The 20,569-nt window shown below is 39.8% G+C and overlaps 1 protein-coding gene across 2 annotated transcripts in view; it reads right to left on the minus strand.

Annotated features, from left to right (window-relative positions):
* Positions 1-2,080: 2,080 nt before the first annotated feature.
* Positions 2,081-20,569, minus strand: part of nat16 (N-acetyltransferase 16) — a 43,480-nt gene continuing 24,991 nt past the window's right edge. Inside the window, exons 2-6 of one of the 2 annotated variants that reach the window (XM_033610193.2) lie at positions 14,538-14,724; positions 7,084-7,309; positions 5,390-5,614; positions 4,968-5,305; positions 2,081-4,699 (exon numbers count right to left, since the gene is read on the minus strand). In XM_033610193.2, the coding sequence (XP_033466084.1) occupies positions 4,471-4,699; positions 4,968-5,305; positions 5,390-5,614; positions 7,084-7,309; positions 14,538-14,593 (1,074 nt within the window). In that variant the 5' untranslated portion in view covers positions 14,594-14,724 and the 3' untranslated portion in view covers positions 2,081-4,470. The remainder of the gene's footprint in view (positions 4,700-4,967; positions 5,306-5,389; positions 5,615-7,083; positions 7,310-14,537; positions 14,725-20,569) is intronic. The other variant, XM_033610194.2, reaches the window with a different exon arrangement.

A 20,569-nucleotide genomic window follows, 5' to 3' on the forward strand; every position in this document is an offset into this window, starting at 1 on the left:
TCCCTGGAATATGTTAAGGATTATGGCCACTCTGACAGGTCCTCCCTAAACTATTAATAATTTAAAAAAGGATGTCTGTTTACTTATTTATGTCCCTTTTGTAAAAGCTTTTAAGGATTTGACTCATCATTTAACTTTCTTCAGAAAAAAAAGCCCAGTCATCTTCACAACTACAAAATTGCATACCAGAAGAAGAAGGGGGTGAAAGTCAAGATAAAGGGTGGTCAAGGCAACGGGAGGGTAAAATAGTACTTTACAAACTGAGATGTTTTTCTAACAAGATATTTCTGTCTGGCTCAGATTAATGGTCCTGTGTCAAACCCTCTTAATGGGCATTTAAAGGGAGATTTATAGAGTGTAAAGAGTGTGCTATGGATACTTATATGATATCATATCAATTAATCACGTGAGAAAACATTTAAAAATGTAAAACTTTTTTTTCTGTTGTGCTATGATGGCTCTAATAGAGGTCAAATATGTGGGTGATAGTGGACTAGATGTAGGTGGAGGCCAAAGAATGTGAAGCAGACGGGCGTTTCTTCCACTAACTTCATTATTTTCTATATGGCGAGACATCAGTGTTTGGTATTGTGCTTATACCATGGCCAGTTATCACAGAAGTCTACAGAAAAGCTCTGGCTTTGTGAGGCAGTACTTTAAGGTCTAGTCTATAGGATTTAGTGGCATCTAGTGGTGAGGTTGCAGACTGCAGCCAACAGAAACTTCTCCTATATGCCAAACGTGTTGGAGAACTATGGTTGCCAATGCAAAACTGCAAATGGCCATAACTAAAGCCGGTGTATGGTTTGTCCATTCTGGGCTACTGTAGAAATAACATGGTGGACTCTGTGGGAGAGATCCCACTCCATATGTAAACTGCTTATTCAAAGGTAATGAAAACACAATGATTGTTAGTTCCATGACATTTTACACTAATAAAAAAATAACTATGAATATTATATTCCATTTCTGATAATATATTCCCCTAAATCCTACATGCTAGACCTTTAGGCACAGCAATGCTTAAACGGCAGCTAACATGACTATCGGTGTGTCTCAAATCACACACTTCTGTACTAAACACTTAATATTTTCAGCGCACTAAGTGCGTTCACATTGCGTAGTACTGGAAATTGCAGTGTACTACTGGTGTAAGCTACATCACAAACTTCCCAACTTTTGATGTGACAGCTGGGGACAACAAGGATCCTTTTAGTTATACATGTTTTATTGCACTTAGTACCAATACTGTTGTGGAATAGAATGTTGGTAATGTTTGTTGGGTCTGTAATGATTTGACCGCAAACAATAATGCGAATGCATTCGCCAGCTAGCTAACTTGCTCCTAGCTACGGTAGCAACTCTTAATCAGCACTGATGTTGTGGCATAAGCTTGGTGTATGTGTAGACGGAGATGGTGGTCAAATGTAGGCAATAACGCTCCACTGTCCATTTGCAATTGCCTTTTAAAAAGAAGACGAAGAAAAAGAGGAGGCAATTTAAAACAAGCGGTCGTCACTTCCGGTAAGTGCAAAACAGCAGTGCCCGATTTGAGACAACACTGCCCTGTTGAAACTAGTGCACCACGCACCATGCAAGAATGACATAGTGCACATAGTGTACTACAGTGAACTGAATACGCCTGAATCGTGGGTTGTGGTTACACTGCTGTTTTGGTCTTGCCTGATGCCGACTACTACTGCTATTATTATTAGTCATACTTCTACTATTATTGTACGTGTTTAATTATTATTGTCACATACATATACTGTAACAGTAATACTTACTTAAAACATATATGCTACCAAAATACTATTATTGTTATTATCATATTATTACTAAAAATTGATGTTATGGTAGCTATTATCATTACTGTTTGCCCTGCATCTCTCTCTGTCTCTCTTGGTCTCTCTGTCTGTCTCTCTTTTTGTAAAATTTTGTTATATGGATTACTGTAAATTCATTTTGTTGATCTGTTCTGTACGACATTTATTGCACGTCTGTCCGTCCTGGAAGAGGGAGCCCTCCTCAGTTGCTCTTCCTGAGATTTCTACCATTGTTTTTCCCCATTAAAGGGTGTTTTGGGGGGGATTTTTCCTTATCAACTGTACGGGTCAAAGGACAGAGGGATGTCGTATGCTGTAATGCCCTCTAAGGCAAATTGTGATTTTTGATATTGAGCTTTATAAATATAACTGAACTGAATTGAATTGAATTTAAATGAATGTAATTGAAGTGTACTAATCAAAGTATGCAATCTGAGACACACTCTGTGTTTAGCAGGTCTAATGTTTCTTGTGTTTGCCATCGTAGTTTAGCATGTTACACTAAACTAGCATTTGCTAATAAGTGAAAATAGAGCTGAGGCTGATGGGAAAGCCATTAATTTTGCAGTTATTCGGTCATAAACCAAAGAAGTAGACAAATAGAAATTTTGACCAGATGATAGCCCTAAATGAAAATTAAGAGGATCAACTAAGTTATTACAGTTATCCTGAGGGGAACATGGATGTCCGAACCAAATTTTGGATTAAACTAAGGGCTGATTTGTGTTATAGATGTAATGTTTCACTGCATAAGTAAAATGTTAACCTACTGGTGGCATTATGAAAAGCCAGGGGATTACCAAAGTCATTAGGATTCATCTTCTTGGGTCCATGAATGTTTGTATCACATTTCATGACAATCCATCCAGTTATTGTCAAGACATTTCAGTTGGACAAAAGTGGTGGGCCAACATACTGACGGACATCCCAATAGCCATGCAGTTAGCATTTTAATGGACATGTGCCTGTTGTGCGGAAATTGGTACAGTCCTTGGCCATGGTATAATCCACTGTATTCCCTTCATGTCTGTACAGTAAACTAGAGATTTGTTTGCTCTAAAATGGCCGAACCTGACCAACATTGGTCTTCTATTTTCACAGGGAACACTATTTTTCAAAAGGCGTTTACCGGCTAATATTAGTGATGGTTAAAACATATCAGTATAGTTGTGTTAAATCTAACACAGTTATATTCACTCTACTCCTCCCTGCATAAGATGAAGTCAGTAGCAAACTGCACAGTAGTCTGTTAAACATTTTCAAGCATTAGCATTTTGTTTGGCATTATGCTAGCAATCTACAAAAGTAAGCCTAGATTTTACTTTCAGCTTCAGAAGTTAATAATTTCTGTTAAAATTTTATTGCAGCATTTAAGTGAAAATATTAAATTAGTAACATATATATACAGTAAAGGAGTTGAAACAATAAAAAGAAAAATGCTAAGACATAAGCCTGACCATAACAAAGGATAAATTGTCAGCCATTTTGTGACTGAGCATGTTCATTTCAGTAGCAGGCTTTGTTGGTTGTTTCTGCAGAGATTTGATGTTCCTATGGTAATACTAGTTAATAGATGGGATCTGTGAAGTACCCCTATTTGATCCTGAACTATTCCTTTTCATTCTAACTTAGACACAACCTGTCTATGTAGTTTTAATAAAGTGCCTTCAGAGTTGTGCAGATTTAGTAACCCAACTCAGCTTGTGTACATACTTTGAAGGTTCATATTTACAGAAAGAACAGAGGCAAAAGGTTTTTGATGCCCTAAGGGTACTTAAAAAATTTTCGTAAAAGAATAGCATTTGCATGTTGACTGTTTTTAGGTTTTAGGTTACAACACTGCTACCGGTGTGAGAAAGCCTCTCCAAGTTCAGTCACTCCTACTACACCTCTCCATGCCATACAACATACAGAGGGTGGACATAATAACCAAAAAGACTGTAATACTTTTAATCAAAGTTAAATTCAAGATAAGCTAACAAGGTGGTGATTCAACTCTACGGTCAGTTTTGAGGCTATAGGTTGTAGTTTGTTGCTTTGGACTGTATTCATGTCTAGTCACATCAGCATAAATAAGAATGATGCTTTGGACCAAAAACTTTCTTTCAATGGAATTGCAAGACTCTGTATTTTCTTGCTTATTTATGAATTTTGGGTCTGGGTCCATTTTGGATCCAGTCCAAATGTTTTGACCCAGGAAGCAGTTTTCCATTATTTAGTCTCCCCTCTTTCTTTATACTGGGGGCATATAAGTACACCTCTAAGCTATGGCCTTAAGATTGGTACTTAGAGATGACTGTAAAGTTGTATCACCACATCTCTGACACTAATTGTATATTATTGTAATCATTACAAATATATTTGTAACAGACCTACTGAAGCTGATTACATTATGTACTGTATTCAAAATTGTATGTCCACCCCCTGTATTTGTTTGTGTTGAATCTAACGTACTGCACTCTTAAAAGTTGATTTGTTTTGTAGAAACTACATTTCGTTTGCTTGGTTCCTATCCCTCAGTACAAAGGATTATGTTTTTCTGTTAAGTGTAATTGAGTTGTGTCCATTCCTTGTTGTCTAGGCCCTTGTCTTCATTCCGTTCTGGCTCCTTCATCTTCTACTCCTTTCCATCCACCTTCTGTAACTACACGATGTCTGACTCCACCACGCATTGCTCGGTGTACTCCTTCACCAGCTCCACGCTCAAGGTGTGGTGGCAGAATTCAGCCATGGGCTTCCAGAGTGGTGGGTCCAGGAACATCTGGCACATCACATGACCCATCAGGGTGGCAGTGTGGCGCTGCAGGTGGCACAAGAACTGCTGCCGGGCCAGGTCAAGGTCTTTACCAAACATGTCAATGTTCAGGTAATACCTAGTTAAACAAAAGTTTAACAGTTAATTTTTTTTCTTATTTTGAGAATGAATAACATGTACTGTTACATCTTATGAGCATCTTGAAGCCACCATATGTAGTATCTAATAAATACTACAACTCTGGTGCCCCCCAATGGTACTATCAAAAATGCTATGTTAGATAGCAGTTCATGCTTCTACATTGTTGTACGCTTTCGTATGGACAGTAGTTGTCCCTGACTGAACCAGCATTATGAATTAATTACAAATAAATAAAGGACAATTACCAGTCATCTCCAATGGGCACCCTGAAAGGGAAGGTACAGAGGCTGGCCACAGTAGGGTTGGACACATCATCCACCATCCAGTCAATATCCTTCTTCAGTAGGATGGCCATGTTACTGGGCAAAGGCTTGAATGGCTGCCAGTCTTGAATGATGGTTGCATTAGGAAGGACCCCCTGCATCAGGTCAGTGGTCAGATACAGCCGGTGGATAGCTGTATGGTCAAGACGTACCGGAGAAGAGTTGGAGGTGGACAAAGAGGATTGGATATTTGCACCCAGACCAAGCTCAGACAGACGGAGCTTGAGGTCTTCAGCTCTGAAGCGCACCAGCAGAATACCCTGTAGAGAAGAAAGTCAATGTATGAACTGGCAAAGACCTATAATTAGACCAAAACACAGAAAGGCTGCCTTTGTTGTTGGTACCTGCTTGGTTATAAGGCGATACTTCTGGAAATCCTTGGGTCCAAGCTGATCATCACGGGTCAAACGGCTTACTTTGACCTCTGGGTACTTGGATTTCACCAGCTCAGAGCAAAAGCGCAGTAGAACTCCTGCTACACCCTTGCCCCTTTCTTGAGGGGCGACACGCAGACCTTCCACCAGCATAGTCTCCCCATTGTCAATCACGCACACCGATTCTAGAGCAATCTGTCGAACATCACAGAGAAAGGAGGAAAAGGACTTAAATACGATCACATTGACATGTCCTGTGTAGAACTTTACATCATTCCCAGAGCTGGGGCAGAGGAGCATGACCTGTTGTAGAGATTTGGGAAACAAGGGCATATTAATCAGAGCATAAAGTGCAAGCCTCTTTCTGCTATTTATCCATGTATCAGTCGAGGTGGCAGTGGACTAAGCAACGTGCCAGAAGGACCACATTACCAGCAAAAAATAGATGATGTGGGTCTTCTGGGGCTGTGAGATTGAGACCCCAGTGCGCACTGGGATATTCCAATGTTCATCTTTCATCATGATATTTGGATGATGATCAATCGAATCACATCGCAGATTCAAGCAGTGCAAATTATTGCTCTTTTATAGATTGGCTGGGCTCATCCTTGGAGGCTGGGTGAGCAGCTCAGACATCCAAAAGGTGCTCAGAGTAGAACTGCTGCTCCATTATGTCAAAAGGAGCCACCTGAGATGCTTAAGGTATATAATTGGGATGCTCCCTGGTATTCTAGTAATGTCAAACTGGGAGGACAACCCAGGGAAACTCAGAACAAGCTTGAGCGATTAGATATCCCATCTGCTCTGAGAATACCTGAGGATATCTCAGGACAAGCTGGAGGATGTGGCTAGAGAGAAGGATGCCTGGGCTGCTTTACTTAGTGGGTGGTGGGTTCATATCAGATTGGTTTATATAAAGGTACCTTTGACGGAGCTGTGCTGAGTAACAATAGAAAAGTTGTCAGTAACAGGTCTATGTACATGAAAATGTGCCTATGTGTACAGAGGGTACATACAGTACAAATGTTTTCTCAGATTGTCAGGATGGCTATGTCCATTGTTTTATACAGTATATAGTTTAGATACAAAAACCTCTTGTTTGCAGTTTGGAATAGCTCAAGTTTTGGTTTAAAATACCTGTTTTTTTGCCACAATCTGCAGTGGAACTGCAGCAATGTCTTAGTAAAAACCAACAGCTTTTGGTGGCAAAAAGCCGCTGGAAACAGAGCAATGGGTGGTTCAAAAACATCCTTTGTTGGTCTCAAAGAGTTGTCTGCAGTGATCTAAAGCTGAAGCTAAAGCTAAGCAGTCGTCCCCCTAGGTATCACAACATCCACCATCCTCTCCACATTCTGATGACAAAGTCAGCTCACATACATGTATTCAGAACTGTTATTTTAGAAATGTTCCCATGGTGCGTATGAAAACTTTTAATAAAACATTTTAGTGGTTTGCAGAAATGTGCAATGCCAACATTTTCTTCTGGTGACTGGGCTGTAAATTTCCTGATTTTCAAACTCAAAGTCATGAAATACCTTACCTTTGCATGGAACCAAATATCAGAGTACTATACCTTTTCTGTCTTTGATTCTAGAATACAGGAACTCTGCCTTTTTTTTGAAACCATAAATTAAAAATATTTTTATACTATATATTAAACTTACCACTTTTCCCTGTTTGCGGGCCAATATGACTGTGCGGTTGGTCTCCTGCAGCCAGCTGGTGTACCTAGTGGGCAGGTAGTCAAGGCCCCCATAGATGTCCTGGCTCATAGCCATGATCTCATCAAAGTCCTCTTCAGTGGCCACAGAAAACTGAAGGCCTGCCTGGGACAGGGCCTCTGGGAGCTGGAGCATAGTCAGGCTGGTATCAATCTTCATCTTGAAATAACTGATGAGATACAAAGTGGAGGAGAGATTATTGTAGATTGTGCTTATTTTCTTAAACCGGGATATAGGAGAGCTCAAGAGCTGTCCTAGTGTAGGAGATGGCAAGGTCTGGGTAGTGCAGAAATACAGAATTGACATCTTTTGATTCAAAGCAACAACACGCTTCTTCAAATATATGTCTGCTTGGATAGCAGCTGTTGGTGACTGATTTTGTTCATGATGTAATCACTCCAACAACAACTGTGTCCATTCCACACAAATATAAGATATTCAATAATTTATCAGCCTCTCAAAGGTGATATAATGGAAAGAATAATAAAAAATAGTGGCTCTAAGCACAAATGAAAACACATCAATAACACCAAAGCATGAATGATGCATAATCCTTTATGTGATCTTATGGCTCACACAATGTGAATGAAACACTATAAGCAGCCCATGAAAGCAGAGCAGTAGTAGTGGTAAAGTGTAGACACAACAAACATTTAGAAAATAGGCCTTATTTCCCATAGACTTATACTGGCACAGTCAACATTTTGAGTTTCACAACAATCCTATGTGTTATGTATCTATACATGGTAGGCAATTGTTCTTCAAATAGACTAGTTGTCCCTTTCCTTAAAAAGACAAATATAAAGTCCGTACCCATAGAACTCATTTTCGTTCAGTTATCTTGAGGTGAGAGTTTAAGGGATGCCTTTGAAAATGCCCATGCCAGTTGTTCCCTTGCCTAAATTTAGCATATTTGGGGCGTTATTTAGCCCCCCTCCTGACAAGCTATGCTGACATGGTTGGTGCCAATTCCTTAGGTTGTGTAATTTCACAGGACACTACTACCTTGCTAACCTGCTGGGTTATAAATTAGTGCGTCAAAGCCTCTTATTGACAGTAATGTCAGCCTCCAATTATATTCAACGGGAGGGGGCAGCCATTGTATCAGGGAGTTGAGAAAAGGGCAATATAGACGTATGCAGGGAGAGGTCCATGAATAGAACCAAAAAACAAAACAAAACAAATGCAAGACAGAGGAAAACAAACCACGGATGAGACAGGCTGAGGAGGCAGAAACTAACACAAAGATGGGCCAAAACAGATAAATGAAAACAGACACAGGAAGTGGAAGACTGGCACCTATCTTGATCCCTATGTCTTTTCCCATAAATCCTATAAATCCATACTCTCAGTCCCCTAATCCGTACACTAATACCCCCTGATACCCACTCCACATTACAAACACATTACAAATTCACAGAATTAAATTCACAAGATAAAATGGAGAAAGCAATAAGCAAAACTGTAAAATCAAACAGCCTTTAAAGCCTAAAACACTGTTACTACCTCCAGATGAGATACATCAGGATACATATGATCTTGCTTGTGTATTAGGTACTCAGATAGGGTGAGGGTCATCAAAGTAGGCGCACAAAACTCTGCAAGTGCTCTGGCAGCAAACTATTGTGGGCGCAAACCAAATCAGACTAATATTGAGTAATATGAACCAAAGAGTGTGCAGGTGCCACATGTTAGGGCTCTACACTGTGGGAAACAAAACCAAGATGCTTGCTCTTGTGAAGATTTTTTGCATTTAATTAGGTTGAAATACAATGCATTAACACATGATGCAGTACAGTGTGGTCACATCAAATAAAACAAGCGTGTGCAAAAAGTAAACATGCAGCATAACATAAGAAGCCATACAAAAGAGGAGTGATACAATATGATACAATATGATAAGATATAACAAAATATGATAACATACGTTAACATAAAGGTAGGGCTGGGTATAAAATTTCAATAGTTTGAATATTTACCATATTTTATTGACATGAATTTCAAAACCTGTCAAGTGCTGAAATTCTGTGGGTTTTTTTTTTTTTTTTTTCATATATTCATATAGGCATAATTCTTAACATATTTAAACATGCGTTTTTATACACTTGTTCACGAGCTACCACTTGTGTTATGAATACTTGTGTGTTTCGCTGGGAGGGATTAACATACAAGTTTAACATCACCCCCATCAAGTTCTGACCCCCAGTGTGCAGGTCCCCCAACCGACCAGCAGAAGCAGTGTCACTGGCATCCATGAACACAGCAAATTGTGTTTTATTGGAACTTGAGACAAAGCCGAAGCCAGTGTTACCATAAATGGAACCACAGGACTGTGCCATCCATGCACATAAACATTTAAAATTTTGATATTAGTTGCAACACTGAGGTTTTCCATTGGTACAAATGAAAATTTCAAATGATACCCAGCCCTAGCTATGAGTGGCAGTCAGGAGATGTCAATGCAAGCATAATGAGCAGGAGACTGCAAATTGTACTGGAAGTCCAACATAGAGTTAAGCAAGCTAGCTCAAAAACAGATCCTTGCCACTCAAACTACACAACTAAATGTCCATAACTGAGGCTACTGCTAAACAGTGGCTTCCAGTGCTGCTAGCCAGACTAAAATGACACTATAGATGCAAAGAGACGATGAAAAGGAAAGACCATCATCCAACTATCCAAAACGTAAACTGGAAGCTGTCTCTCAAGAGCATGGAATTGTTTGGCCCCCAAATGGATATACAGTATCTGTAAATATGTGAAGAAGCTCAGAGGGGGATATAAAACAATGCCAGGGACTCAAAGCACTCAACAGAGATCACTAAAAACTGTAAGACCAAGCACACCAGTCTGGCCACTGCATGCATTGACATGGACAATTCAATGCAACACACATTTTTCTTGAGCTCCCAGCGCTGCAGAAGGTCAATAAAACATGATCTTGTCTGAATCTCAATATCAGAGTCATAATAGTTCTTACCGTAGAACATGACCATGGCGAAATGGTTCAAGAATGGAAAAACTATTAGCCTCTTCCGCATGGATCACATCTGCCCAATTGTGGACGCATGGTTGCAAAGAGAGAGGATTACTGGGACTGAATGGGTCGAACTAACAGATGGCCACACAGACACACAGGGCAGCTTTATACTCAAGGATTTCACAATCACAACAAGACCTTGAAGCAAGGGAGACACAGAGAAAGAATTGGACTGTGCTGGAGTGCCACATCAAGAGAAAGAACTAGATCCAAGCCATCAACATATGTGTGGAAAGATGGGACAACATAAAGCCATAGAGACTCCTAAGAAAACAAGAAGGAAGAATTCCACTTGTATTCCAGACCTAGAGACTGTTCAACCCCAGAAAAGTGAAGGGCAGGGGCAACGTGACTATCAAGGACATTGTCCTGAGAAACACTGATGTATACATCTATATGGTTCCTTCTAAGGATGAACGTTTATCAACACATTCTAACTTCCAACTTGTCAAATACTAACACTTGGGCAGTGGCCGTACATGTCAAACTATGACACTCTAGTGCCGCTCCATCATCAGTTTTGGATGCTCAGGGACAGTGGTCAATGTAAGCTCTTTACATGTAGATTCTTTTTAAATTAATCTTCAGTTTAACTTGATATGTAGTTTTCACTTATTAAACGCATTCAGTCTTTTTCAAAATAAAGTTTCAATGTAAGTTTTCTTCACTCTTAGGTATAGTTTGATAAATTTAGGCAGCAAAAGTACATTGTTAGGTTCAGCCACATGACATACTGGCATACTATGCTATGCTGTCAACAAAATAACTTCAAAAATGTTGCCTAGCAAAAAGCAAGATTTGTCTAATACTGTCAATACAGGGCTGCCTCGATGCATCCATACCTGATGCCAAGAACCCCTGCCCAAGCATGACCAGTTGGGAGAGAGATCAAATTGGTGCAGCAGGTAGGGGCTATGTAAGATGCAAGGGAAAAATGGGTTTCAAATGTTCCATTGACAGAGAGTTGATGATAGAGAGGAAGGCTAGACTCAAGGATAGTACCAAGTGACTAAAATGGAAGATCAAGAATAGGCGCCTTACACTAGGTCACCAAAAACAGAATCCAGCAGTCCAATAGGACCCAGTAGGACTGCCTACATCGCTAAGCATACAGTGGCACAACCAACTTGAAGAAATCATCATGTAGATAAAGTATAATGTTATATGTATGTATACATACGTTGTATGTTCGTCAAACCCAATGCATGGTATGAGTCAACTCAAATCACTTTTGATTCCAGGTCCTTTGCTCTATTTTGTTTCTTACTGCAGGTAGTGCCACCTTAGCGTAGGTGGGATTCTCAGCTGATTGCCACAGCCACGTTGTGAAACTGCTGTCACATCATCTTTGACGTGTCACTTGCTGGATCCTTTCATCAGCAACCAAACAGAGGTTTCCACTTCAATTGTACAGTATAGTGTAAAGTGCGGTTGCTATTGACAGTAAAAAAAAATGGCAGGTTTGAGCAGAATATTCCATGTCACACAGGTGATGATTCTAGTGACAGTTCTCTCTGACTAATCAGTGGTCCCAGTGTTTTAGCTCAGTCTTCTAGTATTGGCTCAGCTCACTTGGAACCTTGATTGAAATGGCACCGAAAATAGTACTACTACTAACTTCAACTTTTTCTTAAGGAAAACCAAAAAAAGAGCAAGTTGAGTAAGGCCGTGCTGCACCAGGCCCTGGCATTGTGGCATTGTGGCATTGTGGCAAATGTCCAAAAAAGTGACAAAATAATGAAAGGTTTTTAAAGTGAGATGTATTTAAAGATCTAGCATCCTAACATCTTAAAACACACCTATAACCTCCTTGCTGTTAATATATAAGACACTATAAGACCAGTCATGATGGTAAAATCGAAACAATAATGATAACAATACTAGCCAGTCTCTCCAGGATGTTACAGTGTTACAACAATTAAGGGAAATTCAGCCAGTCCCTGTGACTTCTGTGCGACCTTGCAATTTTGTCAAATCTTTGCAACTTTACCGCAAATTTTACTTTCTAAAACTGATTAAATCCCATTCAATTGTAGAGCTGCATGCAGAGTATTGACTTGCACAGCCCCCTCTCTCTCTGCGCCTGGGACAATGTCACACACACAAGGCCAACTATTAGCATCACACAGCTAACGTTACCCAACGGTTATTTAGAGGTTTACAGACAAAGTAGAGCCATTTCGGTGTTGGTGGGACATTAACGGCTCGATCTCTGAGAATAGGGATGAGATCACGTTGTGCTATGTTAGCTCGTGCTAACCAGATACGGTTCTTCAGCACTGCGTCAAACAGGGTCATCCCTATGTTTCCAGGGTTCTCTGTTTCCCGGGTTCTACGTTCCCCACTTAACCCTGCAAAAAAGCTTCTATGTTCCCTGCTTACACAAAAAGGGTTCTATGTTTCCCGCTTGGCTGAGCAGGCAACATAGAACCCGGGAAACATAGAACCTTTTTTGTGTAAGTGGGGAACATAGAACCTTCTTTGTAGGGTTAAGTGGGGAACATAGAACCCTGGAAACAAAGATACGCTCCCCATCAAACAGCCTCAGCAGCTGATCGGTGGGCCCCAACGCCCAACCCCTCTACCATCACAAATAGATTGTAATTCTGTGGGAAACATTGAATGCTTATTATTTTATGCTCTGAATCCCTAGCAGCCACACAACCATATTTGCAATTTTCACTGCTCCCACAAATTTGTTGCCAAAAAAAAAAACTGGCCATAAACACAGCAACATGAATTGCAATATATTAGAAAAGCTACTGTGAAATCAGGCTTTTCAGGCTGCAACAATCCAGGAGGGACTGACTAGCCATGGTTGCTAAATGCTACAGAAATGCCATTAAAGTGCTGCTGCAATGCTGATAACAGTCCAAAACAGATTATACAGTTTCACGGCATCAGCAGTAAGCAAGTCTAGCAGAGATGTTTCAGTCACATTTTTTCTGTCAATATACACTGAGATGGAAGCATGTGTTCCATCAGACTTGTGCTTGAAGAACAACTCTGTCAGACAAATTAAACTCTTGACAGGCATACTGGAAAGCACAGATGTGTTCAGTGCTTCATATGTACTTGGTATATCTCAATAAACATGGTGCATATAAATCAGAGGCACCTCTACAAGGGCACTATGGAAGTTGCTCTATCTGTGCCCAAAACCCTACCTACCATAGGGATTCATCTCTATACAACAAATGGATGATCATTTCTTTAAAACTTTGTAAAAGAAAAAAAATGGCACACTTGAATAACACAACCTCTTGGACAGCATTCTTTGTCCTTATTTCACTGTTCTGGCTGTGCTTGGTTTTTACAGGCCCTTTTTCATTACCTGCAAGCTTGTATTGTGTGCATTTAAGCACTGTTTTTTGATGCCATGAAAAGAGAGGACTGGAAGGCCAGTTGGCCCCTTAGGCAAGTTGTTGGTTTGTAGAGGCTAAAACAGAAACATGTTCCAATAATCTATCAATGGGCCATGTGAGCTGTAAGGGCATTTGTAGTGAAAACACTGTCTGGTCACAGCAGACACACACGTACACACTGTGGACACTGGTATTTTTCCATCATGCTTTGATGCTTTGAGATGAGGTGTCAGGCTTGGCTGGGTAGCCTACTTCTGCCAATGAGAGCGATGCTGTTTTGTTTTTGTGTTTCTCTCTCCCTCTCTCTCTCTCTCACACACTCATTGATTCACTCCTCTCCTATTCACTCTCATGCTCCTGCTTCCTCCCTCTCTTCGACTGGCAGCGTACTCCAAACAAAATGGAATTTGGCACATTTGCAAAAGACTGTTGAACTGCCATCAAATACGCCACGGTGGGCAATTGCCAATATGCTCACTGCAGATTGGGGTCCGGTCACTTCTTGATGCCTGTGCCAGATGGGGGAGATTTGGAGTTGGGGTGTGAAAAGACACAATAGAAATGAGAAATTTGTAATCCAAACGATGCCCACAAATGAATGCATTCCTTCATATGACTTTGTTGGTGAATTGACCATCATACTCAAACACTTTGCCCAAAATTGTACCAACAATGACCACAAAGGAGTCTTCAGTCTATGACTGATGACTCCCAGAAACCTCAAATCTCAAGAGCTGGTGCAGTAGAAATTATGTACTGTAACTCCAAAGAGATTATGGTTTATCATGAAGCGCAAAATTCAGCATGTAAAGAGCTCGATTGTTATTTGAGCTCCTACAGACTGGCAATCAAAGTCAAATATGGCACACATTCACATTGATTTATTTGGATTACGCTGCCAGCTCTCCTCTTTGTCTTCTCCCCACTTCCACACAGAAGTGAAAAGAAGGTCTCTTGAGCACCCGAATAATACAAAACTCAAAGGAACACACCATGTCTTCAGAAGATTATCCTGTTGGTGTGATGAGAACATGGACACCAAAATCATTCATGTCTCCTGGGTTCGATCCTTGGCTCCAGTGCTTCATACCAGTAGGCTCCATGCTGACGCAAACACATAAGCAAACCACTCTGTTGCGCGATAGCAGGCTCCATGTCATTTTTCCAACGCAGCCCCGCCTATACATGAAACAAACCATTGACACACAGGCACCAGAAAATGATTAGTAGGTAAATCTGTCAATCATCAGTCTGTGCTTGTTGTCATGAAAATAAGACAATTGTGCGATATACCTCGACATTGTCACCTATACTGGTTGGTTCTGTGTAGTTATGCTTTAGGAAAATGCAAATTTACCTCTTTCTATAAACCATGTAGGGTGTGTACATTTGCTATAGTAACATAAAATCACAGCCACTATTGAAATGTCTTGACCTTGACGTTGACCTGTTATAATGCATTCAGCTCTGATTAGAAACTGAGGTAACAGCATGGTGTCAGTAAAGGGCACATAGCATAACCCCAGTATCAAACCAAAAAAATATTGCTGAGGTCGACTAGCAACCCTATTAGCAGTAAGTGTAAACAACATGATATTTTTTGGGTTTTGGAGTATACTTAATATATATATTTTCCAAAAACTACAATCAGCATGACCCTTATTTGTCCTTCTTTAATATGAATATTAAAATAGAGATGCTATTTTTTTTTTTAAAAAAATGACACACTGACTACAACAAGAGATCAATGACTTCTTACATCAGTGTCCAGTAAGGTTAACCCATAAGATGTGATGGACTTATCCCAATATTTGGATATAATACTTTACTTTCATTTTTAAATATATCCAGTGGAAAGAAATGGGTACTGATGAGCTTTCAAAATAATAATAAAAAAAAAATGTCCTGAGAGCCATTGGTCACAATGTTTTCCATCATTTACTTTTTTATTTAACAATGATGGAAAAATCTGAATGCCATCCATCATTTTGACACATTACAATACTGAGGGCAGTCTACCTTTAAGTAATTCATGCCCCTGTCCAGTTGGTTGTGTGTGCATATAAATTAATAATTGTCTAGTCTTGTCTTTGGTCTCAAGTATAACCTCATTGTCTAGTTGGGTTGAGCCATTGCACTGATGGGCTGTTGCAAAATATCAGCTGATTGTCCAAAGCTTCTTTCAAAAAGAAAATTTGACATCAAACTGTTAAACCATACAGTATATGGTCCCAACAAACCTGCAAAAAAAAAGTCTGGACGACAGCTGTGTTTTGCTAACAGTTACAGCTAACAGGCATTGCTAGGCTGTTGCAAAACGAGCTGACTATCCTAAGTATCTTTAAAAAACATAAGACACCAAGCCAGTAAACAATGCAGTCTATGGTCCTGATGAACTGACACCGAAATAGCTTGACTAATATTAAATCTGTTCATGACCGCTGACTAACGTCATCTGTGTTTTGTTAACAACTAGGCATTGCTAGACAGTTGCAAGATATCACAGGAGCTAACTGTCCTAACTTTCTTTAAAAAAGCTTTTAAACTATACAGTCTATGGTCCCGACAAACTCACTCCGAAAAGTCTCAACTCTGTTGTTTAATCTGTTATTAACTATTTGGTAACACTACCTGTGTGCTTCTAAGAGTTAGCCCTGTCACACTCACAAACTGTCCCTGTCTAGCCCCTTTACCTGTAAGGTGCAATGGCGCACCACCAAGTAGCTTACTGTCCGTCTCCACCCAAGCAGTACTCAGACATCAACAAGGTTTGAAAGAGAGACCGAATAGGTAAGAGGTTTCTTCAAAACAAGTCACCACCATAACATTTTCACTGGCCTCCATGCTGCTTTCTACTGTTTACTAACCTGTTTTCCAGCCTGTCCATGGTGTTGAATGTGACAAACCAATAAAAAGTAAATAAATAAACAGAAAGGCATACTTGTCTGCTGCAGAGCCATCACAGCTCAGGTCTATTGGCAATGGGAAAGGAGTCTAGACCCTATTTCTAGCTGTTTTTTCCATGTTTGAAAAAACAGGGCTCATATGCTAATTTTGTTCGAAAAGGGGTATAACTGAACTACAGGATCACACATCCTGTTATGCAAGCATGTGACTGTAAATTTAAAAAATGTAACTCAAGATCTGCCTTCCAAAATGACCTTGTGAAGTGAGAAATCTTCTCACTGCAGAGCACAAGGCAGCCATCCATCGTGGCAATGGCTCTATAGCTGGACATTATAAAGACAGAGGTCATGGTTAATGGCACCTTCTGGATTTAATAGGATTGAAACAGTCCCCCTGATCTAGAGGTGACCCCTAGTGTAAATGGATCTCTCTCTCATTTAAATCTAAGACAGTAAGAAACTCCACAGTCTAAATTAAGTGCTTAATTCAATGTTAATTGTTTCGTGAAAACTTTGGGGCCCTTTGTGGCTCACAAAGGTGCTCACATTGAATGTCGGATTCACAAATTGTGAATTCTTTTTATTTTTCATATACAAATAAGGAATTATACCTATATCACAAAATGTGGACTCGTCTTAGGGCATCAATTAATAGTAAGTCTAAAATTGAGTATTATTATTTACATATACACTACAAACCCATGTGCACACATATTATTTACAGCATTATTTATAAGCTTTTTTAAGAAACCTAGTATGTATGCAACAATATGAAGTAAATACAAACCCCATTTAAATCCCAATAAAATGAACTTACTTTACCATCTAAAAATCAATATCTTCCATGTTGAGAGAAACATGCCAACCAATACTGGCTCTCATTCTGCAGCAGGCTGTTTAGTAGGTCATAGTGTGGAGAGTCCCTGGTGCTGACATTGTGTCTAATACCTTACATTGCTCTAACCATTAGTAACTGTGTTTACATGTACAGGAAACCAGAGGTTGAATTTGTAATCCAGGTAAAAGGAAATTTGGGGGCATGACTTCCCTCGAGGAACTAAAGAATAAAAGTTCTTTATCATATGCCTTCTGACTTAGAAAACGCTCAAAGTTACTAAATGCAAAACTTGACTTTTTGCACTTTTGCACCATCTGATAGTACTATCATGCTGCTAACCTCTATCCCCTGCATCAACCCTGGCAAGCCCCCCACCACTTCCCATCCTACCCCCCCCAGACCCTCAACACACACACACACATTCACAAAAACATAATAAATCTACATGTAGTAATTTTTAAAGCACTGGTAAGTAGTAGTCTGTCTAGATCAGACTACAAAATTGACGCTATCCGACATAAGAAGGTTGCAGTGAAATACAACCAAGTCCACATTTAGGACGCCTCACAAGAGGCTGGTAGGAGGACGTCCATGTCCAAATATTTTATCTTCTCTTGTCTAGTTTGACAATGTTTACGACGTGTTCCATGTCGCCATAGTAGCTGACATTCCAGGTCCCACACGCCTGTCTGCGGCTTCCTGCAGGATCACCTCAAGACTGCAAGCTAATATTCTCAGTAGGCCCACAGTCACGACGTAGAGGAAATATGTTGCATAGGCTGGTCCCAGCATTAGATGGCTGCAGTATGGAGGCAGACGTTCGGTGTACTTTCCAAGAATGTTCATAATCTTCAGGATGTTCTCAAGATTGTGTATCATTTCATTCAATAAAGAGTTGGTCTTGAGGTGAAAATTTCAGCAAACTTCATCCCTTCAAGAGCGAATCCACTAATTCTGGCTATTCCATTGAAATGAACAGATATCACCACAGATTTTCGCAGTTTTTTTCAAGCTGGTGTGAGCAGGAAGAGGGATCCCCAAGGTGGTATCTCCTTGGTAAATGAGGATATCCCCAATCACAATGGCCTCTTTAACCATTCCCAAGACCCCAGCTGGGAGTCCAATTATAATCAGTGTGCCATTGACTTAATTGAAAACAAATTACAATGTACCGGATGGTATTTTGTAGACAAACATATGTATGTGTATTGTTTTTTCAGATCACACAAAATACTGTGGAGAAGGGCATGGAAACACATCCTATGTTCTCCATAAAGACATGCAACAAGATAACTGCAGTGCATAATGCATGCACATCCTCAGATGATGATAACGATTATAACGATAGTTCAGATAAAATAACTGTATGAACCAAATAGCATAATAAAGAGTCAAACCATTAAGTGTTTAAATTGTTTTATTTATAAGAGTGTAGTATTGCTTCGTTCTGTACAAGATTTTAATGCTTATTCACAGTCCTTCTTTTCGCAATGCCATGTCATCCATATCACCTGGGCCCATTCTGCAAGGGGTGGAACAAAAGGCCAAGAGTGTTTTTCCTTGAAATAAAGATAGGAAAGATATCAATTTCGAAATTTGTGTGTAAGCAACCAAATAAAAAATAACTCATTCATATTGCCTTACCTTGGCAAGAACTCAAGAGCCCGTCAACCAGCCCCTGAGGAAGCATTGCCCCACTATTTGAAGCATTACTTTCTCCAAGCACTCCCTGAACCACTTCAGCAAATGTGCTTAATGGTCACCTCCACCTGTACAATGCAGCATTGGTCATGAATAATGTGTTATCTGAGGCAGTATGCATAATTCAGAATGGGGTAGTATAGGCTTACCAGTTGCTGCAGTAGCTTTCTTGTAAGCTGCAAACCCCTGATGAGTTTTTGACAGGATGTTAAACCACTTTAAGCATTCCTCAAACCACAACAGTAAAGTTAGCAACAATATTACTTTCAAATCCTTTCCTTCCCTCTTTTCTGCAATTAAAAACAAAACAAAAAAACAAACAAATTATTTAAATCTCATTCTACACATACAATATTAGCCATCTAAAATAGCCACTGGCCCCTGGATCACCCTTTAATGACTTTGTAAATGTGTTGCAGCTTAATAATGCCCCTATGCACCATGTATGGAAACGAGTTGCAATGCTCTATCTGTCCACCAGAAAGAGCAGTGATTGTGGAAGCTGAAACAGGTAACCATTTTAATACAAGTTTGGACATTTTTTGTCAACCCAGCAGCTGTTCTTATATTTGATGTGTAAGGCCCCGTCCACAGGTATTTTTTAAAACATTTCTATTTCTTACACTTTTATATGCATTTTGGCCTTTTGTCCACACACAAACTGAATTAGGTTACTAAAAACATTTGTAAAACTCGTCCAGTGTGAAGATTTTCAGGAATTCTGTTTACACTGTTATCACGATGACAGAACTGGGTTTTATTGCTAACCCAGTTGGTGTAGCACGTTCTTAACAGTGTTTCTACTGTGTTTTAGAATTTTCATTTGGACAGGGATTATTTTTAAAACAGCTCTTGCGTGGGCGGGATATTATAAAAAAAACATTTTCAAAAATACCCCTGGATGTGTGGACTAGGCACAAGTTTCCACAGAGCACGTTTTCAATTAAGCACTTGTCAATTTTCTATTTCAGTGTCTCTTGACCGTTTTCATGTCAAGGACCCCAAAATTGAGAGACATTCTGTCACAGACCCCCATTTGATAAGACTTTGCTACAGACACTACAATCTGAAAATATTTTGATTGTTAGATATGACAAGGAAGTGAAACCCATTATTAGAAAAGTAATTTTTATGACCCTTACTCACACTGGGCTCAGTTCTATAGTGAGTTAAATAGCGAAAATAAACTATACTCCACTTTTCTGGGGACCCCCTGGAACTCCTTCAAGGACCCCTCGTTGAGAAACACTGTTCTGTTCTGGGCCATGAAGGTGCCAAGAGATGCGCTCTTCGGGAAGGCGTGAAACCGTACAGATATAATACAGGCTAAACAAAAGGGCATTAGCCTTGACCTTTTCTAGCTGACAATAAGTCATGTCATCTAAAAAATATGTTCACAACCAACCTATCTGTCCTTTCCTACATCTCTAACATTCCCACAGAAATAAGGAGGAAGCAACCCTGGCTGAAGGTATTGATCTAAAACAGATTTAGATAGATATACATTAGCTAGCTAGTTAGCTAGCATTTTGCTGTTATGACCCAGGTCATTATTTTTTGGTTTTGTTGTCCTTGTGTT

This window comes from Epinephelus lanceolatus, chromosome 22 (genome assembly GCF_041903045.1).
Source record: "Epinephelus lanceolatus isolate andai-2023 chromosome 22, ASM4190304v1, whole genome shotgun sequence".
Classification (NCBI taxonomy): Eukaryota; Metazoa; Chordata; class Actinopteri; order Perciformes; family Serranidae; genus Epinephelus; species Epinephelus lanceolatus.